Below are 20,107 nucleotides of genomic sequence, written 5' to 3'. Positions count from 1 at the left end.
TATTCAGTGTAGCTAGTCAGGAGTACTACATGTAATCCAGCCAGCCACCCCTGTTCTGTCAGTTCAATCTTTTACATCCGAATTTCCATAAATGAGGTTAATAGTCTTAGTTAATTAAAACTAGTAACTGTGCAGGATGTTCTAGACAGTAGCAAGTATATACAAAGGAAAAAGCAGCCAACCTAAGTCTAAGCCAACTTGTACTGTTACCAAACAGCACACAACACTGGATCAGATTGCTACTAGTGTTCTCAAATCCATCTTCAAGAGCATACGGATAGGTAACTCCCATGCCACATTTGGAAGCACTAAGGAAGCTTCTCCAGCCATAGAAGCATCTAGTGAGGGGGCGGGGGAGCAGGAAACAAAAACTCCAGCAGTATTGCTTGTGAACTGTTGTTCAGGCATCAACCACCTGCATTTCACCAGTGGTCATACAAGCACAATGCCACAGCTTCCCTTTCCTTTAAGGATCAAGGAAGTGGCCTATAATCACATCTTATAGCAGGCTTGTATGATTTCATGTCCCCAGCTGTAGTTGTAGAGCAGAGCTACTTTAATCTAGGACTGAATTTATAGTAATGGGTTATATCAACATTCCTTTCTCTGTAGGATGGTACAGTTTTCACTTGTTACTTGAAGCTAGATCAGTGCTTCTCATGCCAAGTAGAAAGGTACCCTCTTCCTAAACTTACAGAAGCCACAGATCTGTTGACTGCCTACCATAAATGGAGTTCCAGCTTTGGCTCCGCAATGCAGGAATAGCCTTCAATACCTTTATATGCTCTTTAATGCTTGAGCAGTGAGTGCCAGCATTTAAGGGTATTTGGCACTGGCTGTTAGTAACACAAGACTACATTGCAGAGGAGCATCACAGCAAGGCTGAAACACCAGTTCACTTAGTATAGTCAAGTCCCTGCTTCTCAGAAAGCATGAGATACCCCATGCTCAAGGTCAAGAGTGACAAAACATTTGAAGTGCATTTTCACTTTTATTTCAAAACTTTAGACAAGTTATTTAGTATATAAATTTGATTTTTTCCTCTTACAGAATATAAAGATAATTCCCTCATTACTTCAGTATAAAGTGTTTTACAAGCTTGAAGACAATTGCATAAGTGTTTCTCACACAAGGTATCAGAAATAAAGCAGTCTTTCTACAGAAGTTCAGACAGATGACTACCTCGGAAACAGCATAACAGTTTAGTCAAATACAAGTGAACGTGTGACACTACAACTGTGAAAGTTCAAGTAAGGCCAAGTCAGTAAACATTAAGTCATTGCAAATAAGAGTGGAAAGGTTTGTGAGACATTGCAAGGGGTGGATAGTCTCATAGTATAATACTCTTAAATCAAGGATTCAGAGGGATTTAGCTAGAAGGCAAGTGAGTTCTTTAATGCTATAAAGCATATGCAAAGACCAAGCAGTGTACTGATGTTAGTGGAGACTTCGTGCCCGTTTATCCTCAGCATGCTACCACAAACTACAACCTCTTAAAACCAAGCATAAGAACCACTAATGTTTGAGAACATTGTTTCAGAACTCAAGTATGTCTTATTTTGGATGGTGTGTAGTTTTTGTCTATTACTTCATCTTGCAAGAACATGTGAAGACAGCGTTCGTTCTGTGCCAGTGGATGGCCTGCAACCCTGGAGAGGAAAAAACAAGCATTAGTGCTAACAAATTGGGTCTATTTGCAGCTAGCCAGCACAGCAAGATTTCATACCAACAACCTATGGTTCTGCACTTAGGCATAGATCCCACTTCCAGTTCATTGCTGGCAACTACAATGATGTCTAGCAGCAAGATCTGTCACTGTCCCCCACATGAAGTTAGCCTATAGAAACCCTGAGCTACCTCCGATCATTTGGAAGCATGTTATGCCATCATCTGTCACCTACAACAGAGAACTACCCAAGAGCCCATCCTAGCGTTAGGAAATCTAGAGTTAAGCAAGCCAAGCAGATTTTTACAGGTCTTGATGTCTTTGACACAGGATACCTTTCCAAAGGCTGCTGAATCCCTCAGTGCTCAGTCAGTAGCAGTTAACCCAGGCAGAGTACAGACCTACTCCAACAGGGGTGTGAAGCTCTTCTGAAGGCTCCGACACTCTTTAGAGCAGTGACTTACCATGGACACTATTCCTAGCGCACACGAGCAACACTGATGCACAGCCAGAGGGTACTGGCTATTCTGTTAATTACAGATGTCTTTAGATAGCAAAGATAGGAGATAGAGCGTGTCTGCTCTAGAATAGATCTGCATCTCTACTGTAGATTTAGTTTTGTTCCACATATAGACTTAGCCACCATCCTTTTAACAGTAAAGGAGCTGAAACTGAATTAGAAGACATCGCCAAGCTTGGAGAAAAAACACAAGGCAATGCATTTAGTTCCTTAAAATACCACACAGCCTTCTGTGCAGGTAAAAATCTAAGAGAATCAGAACCCCTGGAAGGTGATCACTTATGGATATGAAAACCCAAAGCAGTTTTGATTGAAAAAAAAGTTACATCCAGGTCAGTCAATCAAGACAGTCTTCTTCCTCTGAGAAAGCCCCCCATCCTCACTAGGACAGCTTGTGTCAGTCTTATGGTCCCCATATCTGTCAGAACATTTCTACCCTATATGGAAGTTACTAAGTTAAGCACATAGTCAGCTCCAGTGGCTCAGCACTTCTAAGTGCTTTTACGCATCTTCTACAAATGTATCTATTGTTGCTTATTTAACGACAGAACAATTCATTTGTCACTTCTCACTTGTCATTGAGAGTGTCCTTTAATGAGGAAGTTGAACTCTCCTATTCAGCATTGACAGATTATTTCTAGTACAGCAATAAAACCTATCAATCTTGCCAGGTTCTAGTAAAAAGGGCAGCAGTCTCAAGCAGTAGTTAACAAGGAGGAATCTAGAATAACTAGTTTGAGTTTCTTACCCCCATCAGACTGAAGTTGCTGGCCTTGAACTTCAGGAGAAAGATATACAGGAGAAGATGGGGCAGTGACATACTCCTCTCTTTCAAGAAGGCTGGCAAACTGGTGGCTGAATTGCAAGACTAGATATGATTCAGCTCTTTGTTTCACATGAATACCTCACTCTGCATTGGTGTTGCCTCAGTATTCTTCACTAAGGTGACCTTACACATAGCAGCTACTACTACAAAAACTTTCATATATCCCCAAGTCAGGTTCAGGCAGACAAGAGCATTCCAACATAGCCACCCCTGTGAATGTCATTTAGGTAGTACTGATGGTGGTACCAGCAAGCTGGCCCAAGAAAGCTGACTCAAGTAAGCTGCACTGCTGTGACTTTGACAAAGTTTCTCAACAACATCCATCTCAACACTCCTGGATATCAAGAACCACCATTGGTACACCAAGATTTTTTTGGTTGCAGTGATACTGTTTCTGAGGGACTCTCCTCTAGTTCTAGAAGCCTAGACCAGCTTTGAGAACACAGTAACATGAATGTGTTATGCAAATTACCTTCAGGTCCAAGATCACTAGTACCCAGAGTACTCTGTATAAACTTTAAAGCTTCTAGATGGTTCAAAACTGTAATTAATAATGTTTGCTTGATGAGTTGGTCATGCCATTAGAATAAATTGATGAGGTTGAATAGCTAGCAGTTGTGCCTGAGAAGCCTTGTTCCAGCTGTACTCAAGTCTTCCATCATATCAATATCTACATAAACAGTCTGCTTTTATGTTTCAAAGGAGGAAAAATTGACCAAGAAGTTCCACGCTTCCACAAGATCAATGCATTACTTGCTGTAGATCTGAACAAGTGATACCAGTAAACTGGCCACTCCATTTCTGTCAACTATACTGAGCTCTTCAGAGATTCCAGGTGAGTGTTTTGCTATCAGCTGCTTCAGAACATAAACAGTCCTCTTCCCCCATATACTGCTAGACTTTGCATATAAAACTTTCAGTGAGTGCACACACCTTCCTCATCTAATGTAGATTTCTGAGACTGCATGGATAAAAGTTGTACTTTACAGTCATGACTGCCTTGACTGTACAGCCTCAAAAATCCCAACACAGTCCATCTTACTAGAAGTGCATCTGCCTCCATGTAGTGTAAATGCTAAACTAGATGCCTTGCAAATTCATTCCACTCAACTTTAAGCAGAGGAAAGAGCAGTCTACAGCATTTTACCTGCTCAGAATCATTAGCAATACCTGTAGGTTGAGCCTACAAGCAACTATGTTAAGAAAAACTTGGAGATTTTATACCGCTTATTTGCACAAGATTGTTTCAGTAAACTAGTCACTTGCAACTCTAAGCCACATGCCTGAACTGACAGATTCTTGTAAATTCTGTGTTAAGTCACAGGCATCCTACATCCCTGTTAAACAGCACTACTGCTGAACAAGATTAGAATGCTAGTGGAACTGACAAGCTTGAACTTTTGAAGGGAGCAGTCCCAAATTCAGTTGGTCTGAACAGTGTTGTCTCTAGAGACCAGGAGAGCCAGTTAACAGATAGTGTTAATTCTTACCCGCTGTTTCCATCCACATGGCTAAAGAGATTAAAGTAGCTCTTCAGGTCAATATACAGACAGCAGTTAGTAGCGTCAGATGGTAGAAACAATCATAGGACTGTTATAATTTCTGCTCATCCTTTGAAAAGCAGGGACAAAACTCAAAGTGTCTATTTCAAACTGCATGTGTATGTACCTCAGGTAGTGTTTTTACATCTTCAGATCTTTACATCTCTCATGATAATTAGAGAAAATATGCATCATTATACAAGCTGATAATATCTCGCATCTGCAAAGTAAACTGCTGTAAAGCCTACTGTAAGCTCCATTGTTTACCCAGTGGAGGATACCTTTTCAGAAATGAAGAAGTAGAACTATTTTGAATGCTATAATTTTAGTAGTAATTTGCATAAATTAAAACCACTGCTAACATTCATTTCAGCTGTTCAGGTAAGCATTAAAATATCCAAACTAAACACTGAATGAGTACTGTTAGTATGTCCTACTGTAAGAATATGTGAATTATACGCATAGTATGTAGAGGTGCTACCTTAGTTAGATGTTTAGCAGCTTTAGTTCAGTTTTCCAGAGCTGAGTTCCGGGGTTTGTTTCTAGATAACTAAACCCAACACTTACTTGTTTATAAATTGTTCAAGAGCCTGCTTCCTCTCCTCTATAAAGGCATCATCAAATATGCCATCATCTCCTCGGAAGGGGAGCTGACGGAGAAGAGCTTTTCCTGGTAGAGGTGGTACCACAACCTGAAAGATTTAGGAAAGTGTCCTTAAGTGCAGCTTGTAAGCAAGTTTTTACACCTCCTGTGCCACCTCTTCCTCCTAGAGGACTCATCAATCACATCCCCAGTGAAGTAATAAAACATTGCCAGAGAAGAACAGTATCTGCCCACAGAGGTAAGTTGAATTCAAGTAGTTTAACTCTGAATTAACTCAAAACCATTAAACAGCTTCTATAATATGACCAAGTTTACTGAAAGACTGACAACGGTTTAGTTTTGGATATTTTCAACCACAATATCTGCTCTATATGCTTTATAAAATAATGGTAACACTTCAGCATCACTATTGTGTGTCTATGAAAACTTGTATTTGCCTTTCATTTTACCCACCTTGCTTTCTCTTTCTAGTTCATTCCTTAGCCATTCAAAGTCACTGTATCTTCTTCTGACTGTAGATTCTTTCAATTTGAAGATAGGTAGATTTGTCTGAAAACAAGAACATAAGCTATTGATTAGGTAAGTTAGAAGTTTTGAAAACAGCTTATTTCTTGCTTCTGCACAAGTTAGCGCCGCTTCAGCAAAAACATTATGGAGAAACACTCAAGATACAGGAATAGAGATAAAGTCCTATAAGCTACACGAGTAAGCTGTGCCTCAAACTGCTTAACTGTGGACCCCACCTACATATATGGCATCCTAATCACTGGTATTTTGCCACCATAGCACCTAGGAGAATAGCAGATTTGCTGGCCCCTTATGTTTCTTAAGGCTGCACAAGCACCTTCTGTTCTTACTGTCTTGAGAGCTGGATTCCCAGTGCCAGTACAGAATTGGAAGGCCAGGGGAGAGAAGAAGTCTTCTTAATCCACATAGGCTCCTCTTACTGCACTCAAGGGAGCGTTTCAGGTACAGCATAGGACATTAACCAAGCTTCCTGTACTTTCCTGCTACCTGATACAACATGGCCTCCAACATCTTTAAAAACAGTGCATCCATTCAGGCCAGATGAAGCTGAAGGTGTGATAGTACAAGCTGCCAGGTTTGTATAGCTCCAAAGAAGCCAACAAGGCTGAGATGAACACAACATTCAGTGCCGATGACATTAGACTGTTGCTACAAAGTTAAACGAAGCAGAGCTTTCCTCAATGAGGCTAGGAGTCAGCACCCAACTCTAATAGCCTTGAAAGAAAAATCAAATGGGAGCAAGGCTATAATGCTGCACAAGACCATGTTAAATACATGAGCACCCTGACATATGTCTTATGCACTAACCTGTGCGAGAGCCTATATTACCCTCTGTTCATTCTTGGGGTACAGTGTTATCTCACTGCTGTAATTCAACGCACACGTTATTTTAAGAGTAGTAATTGAGAGAACACACTCCTGAAGACATCCCCAAACAGAAAGCTCCAAGACCACAATCTGAAGCTTAAATGTCATTGAGACGGCAAACTGGCTAGAGTGTTACAAAAATGTATGTAGGAGTTATGACCTACTAAAAGCAAGACCAAAAGTCTGTAATTGCTATACATAACCAGCAGTAACAGAATAAAGCTTACCATTGTCAGACTGCATATTCACTATCAGTCTTAATACACCCTTAAAGAAGGCTCTTGAGGAATACCCTAGGAAGCTGATGTTCAACTGGAACTACAGCTATCCACAGTTTTCCTAGTGGATAAGCACTCAGCTAGTGCCTGTTATTTTTTGTTGTTTTAAGTTGCAAGCCATCTCTCTCAGCTTCTGGTCACAGTTTGAGTAAATAGCCCTGTATAATATCATCTGTAGGATGTTATGCTTAAGCTATTTAGTGATACTTTTGGCTGCTCAAAACAGGTTTGATTGCAAAGATCCCTTCCTGTACTAGGCAGGCCTATGACTACGGGCCATTGTATTATTGCCAGCCAATAACAAGTTTCTGGCTGCCACAGTTCAAAAGTACTTGAGAAGTTAGTTGTGTACTTTCACATGATGCTATTTAGGCCATAATTTACAAATGATAAAGTGCAGAACAGTATTTTGTTATGAAATCTCTTAGTGCTAAACATCTAAAAGTATTCAAGCTCTCCTTCCCAGGTAAATCATTGTTGATTGTACTAGTGACTAATAACAAAATTGCACTTAAGACTCTTATGCCATAAGTCAAGCTTTATAAATAAACACTCTTGTCTTGATAAGAATGTGCTACTCAAGAGTGAATAAAGCTAGGTTCCCCAGAGTGCATGAAGGAGATTCCCAGAAGTTAAGTACCGGATTATTTTTCTCTGATTTCAGCTATTGGCTTTTTAACCAAGTTCAGCCTGCCACATTACAACATCAACTCCTTGTCAGTGTCTCGGGTAGAAAGTGCTTTACAGTATTTAACATATAGGCTCTCACCTGCAAAAGATATTCCATTCTCCTCTCAAGTTACTTATAAGAAGGATTAGAACTAAACAAAAGCAGCTAAAAAACACCAAGTTCCCAGGTCTTCAGGAACTCTTTTCATGCTTCTGGGCACGAGCTCTATAAAGTTAATCTCTAAACATCATATCAGGCTTACAGGTACAGTGTGGGGGTAGAAGTACCAGTTGAGCTCATTTTACCTTCTACATTCCCTTTTGAACTTGACATGCCAGCCCAGCCAACAAGTCAGAGAAAAGGACAGAATACTTGTTTACTCCGAGTTGAAATGTCTTCTCCAGTTTTGATCATAAGCACTGGAAACATTAAAACTAAAAGAGTATGCTAGAAGGCTCCCATTAAATCAAGTGGCATATAAGTCAACTTGACAACTATATGCTAAAAAGAAAGTGCACGTCCCCTGACCTTTGGCCTAGATACAAATTAGAGTTATCTGTTGATATCAACTTCTAAACCTCATGTTTCTTAAAACCCAGAAACTGCAGTAGTTCTTTCTCTAGAAATCACAGAATCACAGAACAGTCAGGGCTGGAAGGGACCTCTGGAGATCATCTCTTCCAACCCCTTACTAAGACAGGTTCTCCTAGAGCAGGTTGCACAGGATCATGGCCAGACAGGATATGAATGTCTCCAGAGGAGACTCCACAGCCTCTCTAGGCAGCCTGTCCCAGGGCTCTGTCACCCTCAGAGTAAAGACATTCTTTCTCATACTCAGATGGAACCTCCCTGTTTCCCCTTATCCTGTCCCTGGACACCACTGAAAAGAGCCTGGCCCCGTCCTCTTCGCACTTGCCCTGCAGATATTTGTAGACATTTGTAAGATCCCCTCTCACTCTTCTTGTCCCCAGGCTAAACAGCCCCAGCTCTCGCAGCTTTCCTCATCAGGGAGATGTTCCAGTCCCCTCACCATCTTCATAGCCCTTTGCTGGGCCCTCTCCAGCAGTTCCCTGCCTCTCTTGAACTGGGGAGCCCAGAACTGGACACAGTTCTCCAGGTGCAGCCTCACCAGGGTAGAGGAGAGGGGGAGGATCACCTCCCCCCACCTGCTGGCCATGCTCCTCCTAATGCAGCCCAGAACAATCCCACTGGCCTTCTCGGCCACCAGGGCACACTGCTGGCTCATGGGCAGCTTGCTGTCCACCAGAACTCCCAGGTCCTTCCCCACAGAGCTGCCTTCTAGCAGGTCAGCCCCAGCCTGTACTGGTGCGTGGGGTTATTCCTCCCCAGGTGCAGGACCCTACACTTGCCTTGGCTGAACTTCATTGGGTTCCTCTCCGCCCAGCTCTCCAGCCTGGCCAGGTCTGGCTGGATGGCAGTGCTGCCTTCTGGGGTGTCAGCCACTCCTCCTTGTTTTGTATCATCAGTGAGCTTGCTGAGGGTACACTCTGTCCCTTCATCCAGGTCACTGATGAACAAGCTGACCAATAAGTTAAATCAGTATTGACTGAGTAGCACTCAGATATGCAGCTGTTAGGATCTATTTAAAAAAAGCAATTTGAGAGCCCTGTTTCATACTGCTTAACCTATTTACATCTTTGTTCCCCATTTTTAACTCTGGATGTATTCACATCTGAGGTTACTGTATGTGCCTTTCTCATTCATGATTATTAGTGTTTGACCAGACCACTTTTTCCTACAATAATAAGGGTTTCTGCATGTCCTACTGCCTCCATCTACTACTATGGATAGATGGTTTTCATTAAGCAAGCCAGACAGCTGCAGAAGCATGGGTTCTCATTAGCCAAGAATTTGGTAGAAGGAGACAAGCCTAAGGTGTCAACAGAAACTTTAAACTTCTATTGAAGTGTCACTTCAAGATCATACCAGATATAAAAAAGTTACTCAGCTTCAGTTTATGTTGAGTTATCCTTGCTTAGTCCCTGAGGTGCCAGTAGCTATCCTCAACACTGTTAATGCTTTGTTTGCCTGCTAGAACAGAGAAGAGTAAGGTACAAAACCTGAAGTCAGACTAGTTTCATTTTTAGAAACATTCCTCCCCATGCTCATCCAGCATTAGTGTTGGCTTTTTAGCCTGCTGATCTGTGAAGTCTACTGTCATGAAACTCACAACCCAGTTTTCACATAGCCCCTGGAGCACAGCTCATTCCTCTGACAAGTTCAGCATAATTATTGCAGCAATCATTTCTTTACAGTGCAATAATTAGTCTCACTTATCGAAAACATTTCCAACAACTGCTTAGTTCAAAATAATGACTCTTAGCAGTTTGAATGCAAGCCCTCAACCTGAGAGGATTATGCATTACCCAAGACATTAGACAACCGTAAGCCACCAGTCACAATTGCTGATAAAGCATTATTCCAGAAGGAACAATAAACCAGCTCTGCCCAGGTCCCACATAGCCCAAAATTCTAAGCATAGAAAGATGCTAAGACCAGGCAGATTCTGTCTAGCACTGGTTTTGTACCAACTATATGCAGACAGCCTTTAGGCTTTCTGACTACTGTTAAATCAACAGTCTGTTCTGCTGGATGAGTTAACAGCCAAGCGAGTACACTACAACAAACAGTCAGAACTGATGCAGAGTTAAATTACATAGTTAAACAGCAGATGACAAACCCAGACCCTTAGGTCACTCCTGCACTCTTCCACTCATATACCAAATGAGTTTCTGTAGTCATTTATCTAGTGTTCCCTAATGGAAAGCAGTGGTTGCCTGCTAACAGATTTCAGGGCAAAACCCATATTCACAGTAAGCGTGTTTCTTCAGCTACATTACGTTATTACAACGTGTCCAAACTACAAGTCCAACTCCAGGCTCAGGAGGTTCCCAATTCATATCAGAAGCAAGTGACAATCTTAAGACAGTAGCTTGGATAACCAGAAAACAGCCTTTGGCTGTTACTACAACGAATCCCTGAACTATGCCCAATTAGAAGTCCAAAAATTGTTTATGTATACAAGTGAGGAGACTTCCACAGGCAGAATACAAGTAGTTTGAGTAACAGTCAATACTGCCCATTCAGCTTCAGATACACAGCTCACCAATGCAGCCATTCTAGTACATAAGTTACCTTGAATGCAGAAGGAAAATGAGGTACTTGAAATAAAATCACTTAGCATTATAAATTAATGTAAGTTTTCTGTTACCTAGACAAGTTTAATTTATAGAGTGAGTAGAAAAAACCTTGCAAACGGCTCCTACATATTTGTTTCCAGACATAAATTGAATGCAAATAGCATTTGGGTTCCTTCAAAGAGCATGCTGACTCTCCACAAGACTAACCCTGAATGTCACTGCAGCCCAGCCCACCCCACAACTACAGAAGCTCCACAGCTGTTGTTCAGGACAGTTGAAGTAAGTTTGAATAATTTCCTTATCTGCCAAAGTAACACTCAGCAGCAGCACTGCATTGCCCACGTCTCCCACTCCTTACAGACTCAGAATAAAGCTCCACTGTTGCCACAGCACCCACTTCGATGTTACATTTTTAAGCAGGTTATGGTAGCCTTGATACAACTATTTCCATTAAAATAGAGTGAAATACAGCACTCAAAGTGCTCAATTTTGATAGAAGTTTGTGGCCTTGACTCTCAGAAGCTAAATTCGAGCTTCTTACTGTCTCTTCATACAAGCTGTAATCTTTGTCAAGAGACTACACCCTGTGGGCTACATTTAGTCACCAATGGGAGCTCTGGGGTATTACAGTACGTAGCATTCAGGGTGGATAAAAATGATTATGGTTTTCTTAATGCAAAAGCCTGCTGTCCTTTAGTACAAGAAGCTGACTCCAGCAGCCCACTGTTATTGCAGAAACTTTGCCAGTGGTTTGTTTCCTTCCCGACTTGACATAAGCAGCTGCCTCCCCATTTCCTACAATTATGAAAAGCAAGAAAGAAGGCAAACATGCCCTAAACTTCAGTTGCTAGAAGTTTAGATTTTTGCTGTGTATTTTACTTGAAAGAAAACCTCTTTCCCCACTGCAAAAAGGTCAGATAAGAGGTTGTTATTTTCCCAAGTTTCCTTTTGGTCAAAGAAGAGTTCTACCGCCCCTTTTATCCACTTGGTGTCCCGGTCTACTGAGGGTACGCTACATGCAAAAAGTCTAAAGTTAATAGAACGCTGAAAAATCTGACCATACATACACACCCAAGTTTTAAACAATGCTGACTTAAGCTATACCAAGAACTATAAAGCTTCCCTCTCCACAGTACCACAACACAGAACAAGGATGTTTTCCATCTAAAGGACTAAGGCAGCAAAATCCCAACATCAACACAACAAGGACTATTGGTCTTTAGACAAGAGCTAACCCTTGCCAAGCCCAGTGCCTTCAGTCCAGAATTTCTCTAGGAAAATAAGCATAGAGTGCCTGGGGTTTTGCCAAACAGCATCTATCATCACCTGATCAAGTTCACCAACATCATGAACAGCTGAATTATGGTATGCCACAGTCAAAAGGCTCAAAGCATGGTAAGTCTAGAAAAACAGATTTAGTGATGCTTTATTCTTCAGGCTTCATGCTCAGAAGCCAGAGGTAAAAGCAGGAGCCCACTTAAAGGAGGACACATTCAGGCAACAGCTTTTGCAACACCCAGACAGAATCAGTAACTCTAGATAATTGTTTCAGGGTTGGAAAGCCAAAGCCTCCTTTGGAATACCAAATATTCCTTTTAAAGGGAAGGGATTGCTACTTTTACACAGTTGATTTAGTTTACTGTAATGTTACCATTCATCCCTTATTGAGAAGGACTGAAAAGGGATCACCTGAAGTTGATGCTTTAGCATCACTAGCTGACATCTACCAGCTACAGTCAAGTGGGGACTAAAAAAAATTTGCAGCGAACTGCTGCAATTGATAGTTTTTATTGGTTTTAATGTGCTTTGCAAGCTAGAGACAGTCCAGTATCCCTACACTTAAATATGCAAAAATAGATGAGCAATATAGAAGCAGGTGTACCAAGTAGCAAAAAAAATCTCTTTGTATTTCCATTTTTATTGGAGCAGTACTGTTTGCATTCTTAAGTAGCCACCTAACAGCTACAAAACCACTGATAGCTCCTGTTTGTTAATTTGTAGCATACCACAACACTTGGCAGGCTCTGCAGCTTAAGCCCATAGAAAGTCTCTGAACCTTTTATTTCCAGGTATAGTGGTGGCTTTAAACCACTTCAGATTAGTTTCATTTTCTTCTGGATTTTAGAGTAAAGCTGCTATACACTAGCTTATAGTTATACTTTCAAGATTGGCTTTGTGACCAACACAAACTATACTGTCATATGACCCAGAAGATTCTCCCATGACAGAAGCTTTGAGCTGGATTCTCAAGAAACAGCCACAGAAGGAGTACGTTCACAGACGTCTTCAGTTTGTAAAATATTTGGGTTTATATCCTGATCACAATGTAAGGGCTTCTCCATCCTTCTCTTGTCAAAACAGTTACGGCAGTAACCACAACTTCAGACCCTTCAATCAGTGCTGTAACTTCACAGGACTTTCAGACTATGTACTTGCTAAAATAGCCTCCAGTAGCACAACTGGCATTGCATTACCAAGTGAAAAAACTCTGAAGAAAATACTTTCCCTACAGTTAGAAGCTCATAAATCTACACTGCATTATTTACTTCCCCAGATGAAAAACAGTAGACCTGACTGCTCTAAAGTTCAAGCTGACACTTTTCTGGCAAGCCATCTAAAAATAAAGATGTATCAAAACACTCTGGCATCACATGCCTACCTGGATCACAGCCATCTGTCCTACAAAGATTAGTCATTGTTCTGTTTGATTTGGTCTGTTCAGCACTGTACTAGAGTGCACTCTTAATACATGACAATCAAGGCCTGCATTGTATGCACAGAAATAAAAGAGTCCAAGTCCCCAGTTAAAATAATATACTAATAAGAAGTACTATTCAAATTTGGTTATTTTATTTACACAGTGACAGACACCAACATCAAACTAGTTTAGTGCCTTTGAACTAGGCTCTTGAACCTAGTTTAATCAAAAACCTCTACAGAAAAATCAGCTGCTCAGAGCAAATACATGCAGTAGACTTGTAAATCTATTCTCCTTGCTTTGGAAGTTTCTTTTGTCCAAGCCATTTCTCCCTAGTCAGTGTCCTGGGAAGTTCTTAGCCTTCCAGCTATCCTTTTCTGAATCACTGCTCAATGGAACAGTTAATGTTTGAAAGGTGCAGTACCTGGGCTGTAGAACAGAGAACCAAAGTCAATAGAATCAGTGCATTTTTGTTCTTTGAAGGAGTCTAAAAATACCTAACTGGTAGCAGTATCTAGAACAGCATATTAAAAGAGTAATTAACTACAGTTAGAGCAGACTTAGTGTGACACAAGATTCGCAGTAGTAGAAAAATAGAGCATTAGTGCTGATTATGCATCCCTAAACACATCCACACTGAGTCAGTGTTTAGTCATTACTCAACCACAAGCTTCACGACTATGAAACTGAACAATGTTGAAGCTAACTACATGTCCCAGCTGCTTTGATTCTTCCCATGGTGGGAGAAGTCTGCAACTTCAAACCCTGCAAAACACATGAAGGACAGGAAATTTGGTACCATTCAAGGACAGATCATTTCAAAGACACATTCACCAGCTCAAGAGTGCCACTTCGCAAAGCCATGGCATAAGACAAGTGCTTTTGAGCAAATTATACTTTCAGTTCATTTACTGTCCGACTCAATTTGATCACAGAAAATAGACTCAAATCAGTCACTTGAGTCAGAATAGTGTAAATATGCTGAAATGCAAATGCTGTATCCAAGCTAGGTCTTGGAAAAAAATGGGTTAAGACAAGACCAGACCTTCAAAAGCAGCGCAAGTTTAGGAGTACTTTAATATACTTTACTTGCCTGATCCTTTAGGACCAATGCTATTTCTAACACTGGAGGCACGTCAAAGCCTGCGTGCTCATTTCCTTCCCCACACTAGGCCTACATAGTCAAGTACCTCTGCAGGTCTACATAAGTCTTTCTGCAGAAAATACAGGAAAGGTGACTGCTGCCTTAAAGAGCACTAGCATCACCCATGTGACATTTCACAACTGGAAGCACAGCAGCAAGGATTACCTTTCTACACCTCAAGACAACCCACTGAGCTGTCAAACCTTGAGAAGCTATGGTGTGCCTTAATGCTGAGTTTAATCACACTGACTAGAGGCAACAGGCCATTCAACATTAAAGAACAGAACTAAGATGACAGACTTTTTAACTTTGGTTGGACTAAAAAGAATTCTTTAACTACTTGGACTAGTAGCTCCTGTAACGGGTATTTTATTTTAGTTCTGTCAGTTTGACTATTAATAACTTTTCTGCAATTTCTCACTAACCATGAACAGATAATTCAGCCTTTTAGTCTAGGTGACAAACCCAATTAAAGTGGGCAGTACAGAAGCCAATACAGAAACAGTAATAGATGTAATAGTGTGAATAAAGTGATATCTTCCCAAACATAGCAAGTTCCTGGACGCCCACATGCTTTGTTGACAGTACTCTAACCAATGTGCTTATCTCCTATGGCACTGCTTTTACAGTGGGTGTATGGCTCTGAAGTGCGTCACCAGTTGCTGGGATTGGAGTTAGCTTGTAAAGCTTATGACTTGTCTCCTTAAAGGATTTAGCAACTGAAGCTGTTGCACAGAATCTGAGCAAAGATGTTCCTGTTGACCCACTTACCAGGAAATCTGTCTCAACTACAGTAGAAGTCAGATGATATCTGGAACTGGATTGAGGATTGCAGATATGCTGTAGGACAACTGTCACTTGTTCTATGTTTGCTTGCTGGAATTTGGAGGGAGGACTGGCTTACACACCATAAATAGTAACATGCTCTTGTTGAAAAGTGTTGACATGCACAAGCCCACCCTGAAAAGGTTTAACAAGTAGAAGGGAGCCATCACCCCTCTGGTGGCAGCTCCTGAGTGAACAGCTAGTAAAGACTCATCAGAAACAGCATATGGCATGCAAGAGTATTTACACTGGGAGCTTAACTGTTGGTTCACATTCTTCCTCAAGAGGTAAGGGCAGCAAAGTAGTTTGTTGTATTACTTTAGCTGACAGTCTAGTTGATTATGTTAGTTTTAACTATTGCACAGTTACCATACTGTGATCATCTAGTATCTTTAGATACAATGACTACTTTGTCAAGTTTTATTTCACTAGAAAAAGCACTTGGGGCTTTATACCCTCCTGCATTGTTCTCCTTTTTAGCTCACCCTAAGCCTTCACACAAAGGATACCTCAGAATGGTACAAACTCACAGCCTAACGCTGCTGCTGAAAAGCAAATTCTCAAGTACCCTGTACATGACCCACCCAAATTTGCCATTTTAGCACTGCAGGATGGCATTTTTTATCATTTACCATTACTGAAGAAATTTGACTTTCATTGCCAAGCTGCACTGTAGTAGCATACCACAGCATTGTGTGCCTTGTAGTGGTTGTTATAGTGGAAAGCTTTGTCAAAACCTTGTCCAGTTTGCCAAGAATAAAACATTTTTTAGTGCAAGTTCAAGCTCAGAAAGTCAACTTGGCCAACTGACCATCTGAAGCAAGCTGCCCTGCTGGAAGTGCTATGTATGTTCTACCTGCAGCACTCATGAGCTTAACAGCTTGTTGAAGTGCCATGCACTTACAACAATGCACAGCCACCCTACTAGTCTGCACAGAGACACACATGATGAAGAGCTTTCCTAAGTATTGAAATATAACCAACTTGCTTATCCAGTAGTTTACTGCTGAGCACTCTACCCAGAACTTTTGAGTTCCCCATTAGGCTTTCCAGCTTCCACCAGAACTTGATGAGTACAGCAATACAAGGACTAAAGCATAAGGTTGTTCCGCTTGTTGCTTTCCAAGAAACAGACATACTTCAGCTGCAATACCAGTAGAAAACTTGCCAATAAAAGCTTTGGGGGAACTCTGCAGTATTTCACACAAGTATATTTTGCAAGGTACTAGTTATCAGACATCAGCTTAAGAGTCTTCTGACAAGCTCAGTCTTCCCCCCAAAAAAAGTTAAGCTTTGAGATTCAGACAAAGCAATAAAGACAGAATTACCCTTGGACTGAATTTGTAAACACCATGGCAATAGTACAAGTCTAATTGCTTCAACACAAACTTGGACCTCAGTGTCCTCTCTGACAATGTTTCTGGCTTCCCATGATCTCCAGCCATAACATGAGGCTGTCCAATAGCTTCTACCAGGACTTGGCAACAGTTAAGCAATACATACCTGCACCACTTAACATTTTAAAGTTAACATTAGTTGAAGACATAGCTTTCCAGATGTGACACAGGTAACTCGAGCTTGTGAGGTTTGTTCTGCTGCTACTACTAGCACTGTTGGGGGAAGCTACAGCCACTACTTTCTGTGACAACAAGCAGCTGTAAAACCACAGAGGCTAGCTGGTGGCTATTGTCTGCCACACTTCAACAAGCAGCTTGTAGTACAAGGTCTAACTTTTAGAAATACAATACTACAGCAATTCAAGTTTGAACTCTTATCCCATGCTGAAACTTCCGTATTAGCAACATGGTCCGTTTCTGCTAAGAAGCAGTTAATTGATACAAGTTTAGACAGCAAACAATTCTGCATGACTTGTATTACCTGCTCTATAGTCTTCCAGCATACAGAGATATAAAACTCAATTTTACAGTTCACGATAGCTATGAATGTACATAGCATGGATGCAGTATGTGTACAGTAGTGCACAACTGGAAAGGGAATGATCATGTATCATATAAGAGACAGCCCTGTATACAGGCATGCATATATGCATGTAAGGAAGATGGAGGAGGCAATGTTTATATAGCAGTCAGACTGGGAATAAGAATAGAGAAAGGTCCCAGTACTGTCACAATGTATGTTTGTTCAAGTCACTTCTAGGTCTCCATTACAACAGGAATCCAGAATTTTCTACCCCAAATAGTGCATGAGCTAAGAGTAACCCATCTCAAAACCCGCTTTCCTTTCTGCTGAAAAACTTCAGTTGGGAATTTTTAAAAAATAGTGTTTTTTTTAATCCCAGCAAATCTGGTTTCATTCTCAAGACCATATCATGGCTAAGTCCCTTTTGTATCATCTTGCCTGCATCCAGCAATTCCAAATGCTCAGTCTCACAGAAAGAAGAGTCATCAGGAACTTAAGGCACAAATACTTATCAGCAAGGTAGTTAGATCTTTCTGCCAAGTGGACAGCTAGGGTCTTGACAAGGGCAGTGTAATGCAACACAAGTCAGCAAGTTCTAGTTTGTCCTCCTACAGAGGCCAAACACAAGCTGCAACTGATTTAGTTTATTCTTCCTACCCTATGGACATGTCCTGAAACATGAGGATAGCTACTGGACACAACAACTTGGAAGCATCAGAATTAAAGTATCCTCCCTAGTAGCTTTAGATCTCAGCTGATTTTGCTTTTTTAACTTAAGTTATACTAAGCTGAGAACTTAGACCTTTAATACCAGAAAATCCACACAGGGTTTTAAGTCTTGCCTGAAGAATTTTAGCGACTAAGGCAGCAGCCCTCACCTGAGGCCTTCCCTGTCATGAAAGAATGTGCACTCTGTGGTGTTCAGCAAAAGAAGAACTCATATGGCAGAAAATGTGTGCAGGGAGTCAATGAGGCTTCTTCCCCCTCTATTACCACCTGTAATAACTGACCAGGTTCAATCAGCTGTGATTGAGTAAAGCTACACAAGGTAGTAAACTCAACCACAAGCTACAAAAAGCTAAAATTGTAAGAGGTCATCTTTCTCAGCCCAACTTATCCCTGGCAGTATAGACTTAAAGGGTCCCTGCCTCAAGTCCCTACCAGCCACAGGCAAGTGCCATGCTGCAGACATTGCATTTTTCCATTCACCCCTCCAGGCCCTGCTTATGAAACTAGAAAGACCGGGGAACACAGTAGTGGCTTCAGGTAGCTTTTCTCAAGCTCAGGACTACTAGCCTTTAGGGCAAGTCGGTGAACACAGCCCTTCCAGCCAGGAAGGGGTCTAGTACTACTAAGAAAAACTATTTGATAGCAGGCAGTGAGGAAACAGCCCTGTTTATCAGGCAGTCCATTTACATTTCAGGTACAGAACAAGCCAGGAAGCCCTCCCCCACATACCCCCACCTCATCCCTTCAGCCAGCTTTGACCCAGCACACGTGCCCACTGGACTGACCTACACGTTCCCCACGGGTTTTTGAGGCTGCTGGAACGCTGAGCCTGACCTCCTCCTCAGGGCAGATCCACCCATACTACTAAATCTCAGACAGCTGAGGGCTTGCCCTCTTCTCTTTACCAAGGGGCCGGCAAGCCATGGCTCCCTGCACAGCAGCACCTCAGCCGAGCGGCAGCTGCGCGCAGCCGTGCCCAGCGAGCGTTTGCCCTTTGCTTAACTCAGCCCAGACGAGTCGACTTCGCTACCACCATAGCGTCACTATCGGCTCCAGCTGCCCGCCGGAGCCGGGGCCTGCTCCCGCTCCTGCCCGCCCGCCGCTGCCCGGCCGTGCCCTACCCCCGCGGCTGTACGCGCCGCACCGCTGCGGAACGGGCCCCGAAGGACACGACGGCGGCAGCCCCGCACGGCCAGCCGCGGCCCGGCGGCGGGGACACCCCTCCCGGTTACGTAAGGGCCGGCCGGAGCCCGTGGCGGAGCCCAGCGCCCACACAGGGGCTCCGCGCTCGCCCGCCCCCGCCGCCTATCTGCCCCCGCCGCGGAAGGGGCAGGCGCGTACCCCGCGGGGCGCCCCCGGCCTCCCGCCTGCGCCAGGGCTGGGGCGGCCCGCAGCGAGCGGGGCCGGCTCCGGTTCCAGGGCGCCCCGCCGCCGGGCCGAGCCCTCACCTTGACGCGGATCTCGTAGGTGGTGAAGCGGCCGCGGCCCACCCCCACCGTCTGCGGGTTGCCCACGTCGATCTCCAGGAAGTTGCTGGGCGGCCCGTAGGCGTCGTTCAGGTTCTGCGGCTTGCTGATCAGCCGCCGGGTGTCCGCGATCGTCTCGGCCATGGCGGAGCGGGCGCCTTCCCCCCGGAGCGCAGCAGGCCGTGAGCGAGCGAGCACCGAGCGCCGCCACCCGCACCGCCCGCCGTCTTATCGCCCCGCAGCCAGCTGACTGCCCGGCAACCCGCACCCACGCGGCCGCGACGCATGCGCCCGCCGCCCGGGGGCAAGGCACGCTGGGCGCTGTAGTCCTGAGGGCCGGCCCGCTCGCCAGGCCCGGCGCAGCCGCCCGCCAGTCGAACTACAAGCCCCGGCGGGCGCGGGAGGCGTGCCGCCGCCGCGCTGCGCGCTGGCTCCGCGGGGCCGTCCGCTGGGTGGGTGCCGGCCGGGGGGCTCGGCCCCACTCCGCCCGGGGGCAGCGGGGCTGCCCGCCGATTGCCCTCTCTTGGGGCCCGCAGCGGGTCCCCTTCTGTCGCGCGGGGAGGGAGCAGCTGTGCGGGCAGGGGTGCGGCCCTGCCCGAGGCGGTGCGGGCGGCCTGGGCGGCTTGGCTGGGCCCGGCCCTCGGGGGGGCCGAGGCGGGGGCCG

General features: G+C 43.6%; 1 protein-coding gene across 2 annotated transcripts; it reads right to left on the bottom strand.

Moving 5' to 3' along the window:
• Window positions 1-978: 978 nt before the first annotated feature.
• On the bottom strand, window positions 979-19,737 carry SNX3 (sorting nexin 3). Of its 2 annotated transcripts, XM_040597888.1 has the most exons (4): window positions 19,426-19,732; window positions 5,611-5,706; window positions 5,121-5,245; window positions 979-1,649 (listed from the first exon to the last, which is right to left on the bottom strand). In XM_040597888.1, the coding sequence occupies exons 1-4, from the start codon at window positions 19,585-19,587 to the stop codon at window positions 1,544-1,546; spliced, it is 489 nt and encodes a 162-aa protein (XP_040453822.1). In that variant the 5' UTR covers window positions 19,588-19,732; the 3' UTR covers window positions 979-1,543. The 2 variants fall into 2 exon arrangements, with proteins under 2 accessions (XP_040453822.1, XP_040453823.1); XM_040597889.1 differs by lacking the exon at window positions 5,121-5,245 and having other exon boundaries at window positions 1,590-1,649; window positions 19,426-19,737.
• Between the last annotated feature and the right edge of the window lie 370 nt (window positions 19,738-20,107).

This window comes from Falco naumanni, chromosome 6, assembly GCF_017639655.2.
Source record: "Falco naumanni isolate bFalNau1 chromosome 6, bFalNau1.pat, whole genome shotgun sequence".
In the NCBI taxonomy this organism is placed as follows: domain Eukaryota; kingdom Metazoa; phylum Chordata; class Aves; order Falconiformes; family Falconidae; genus Falco; species Falco naumanni.
This window is presented reverse-complemented; position numbering and strand designations above follow the sequence as displayed.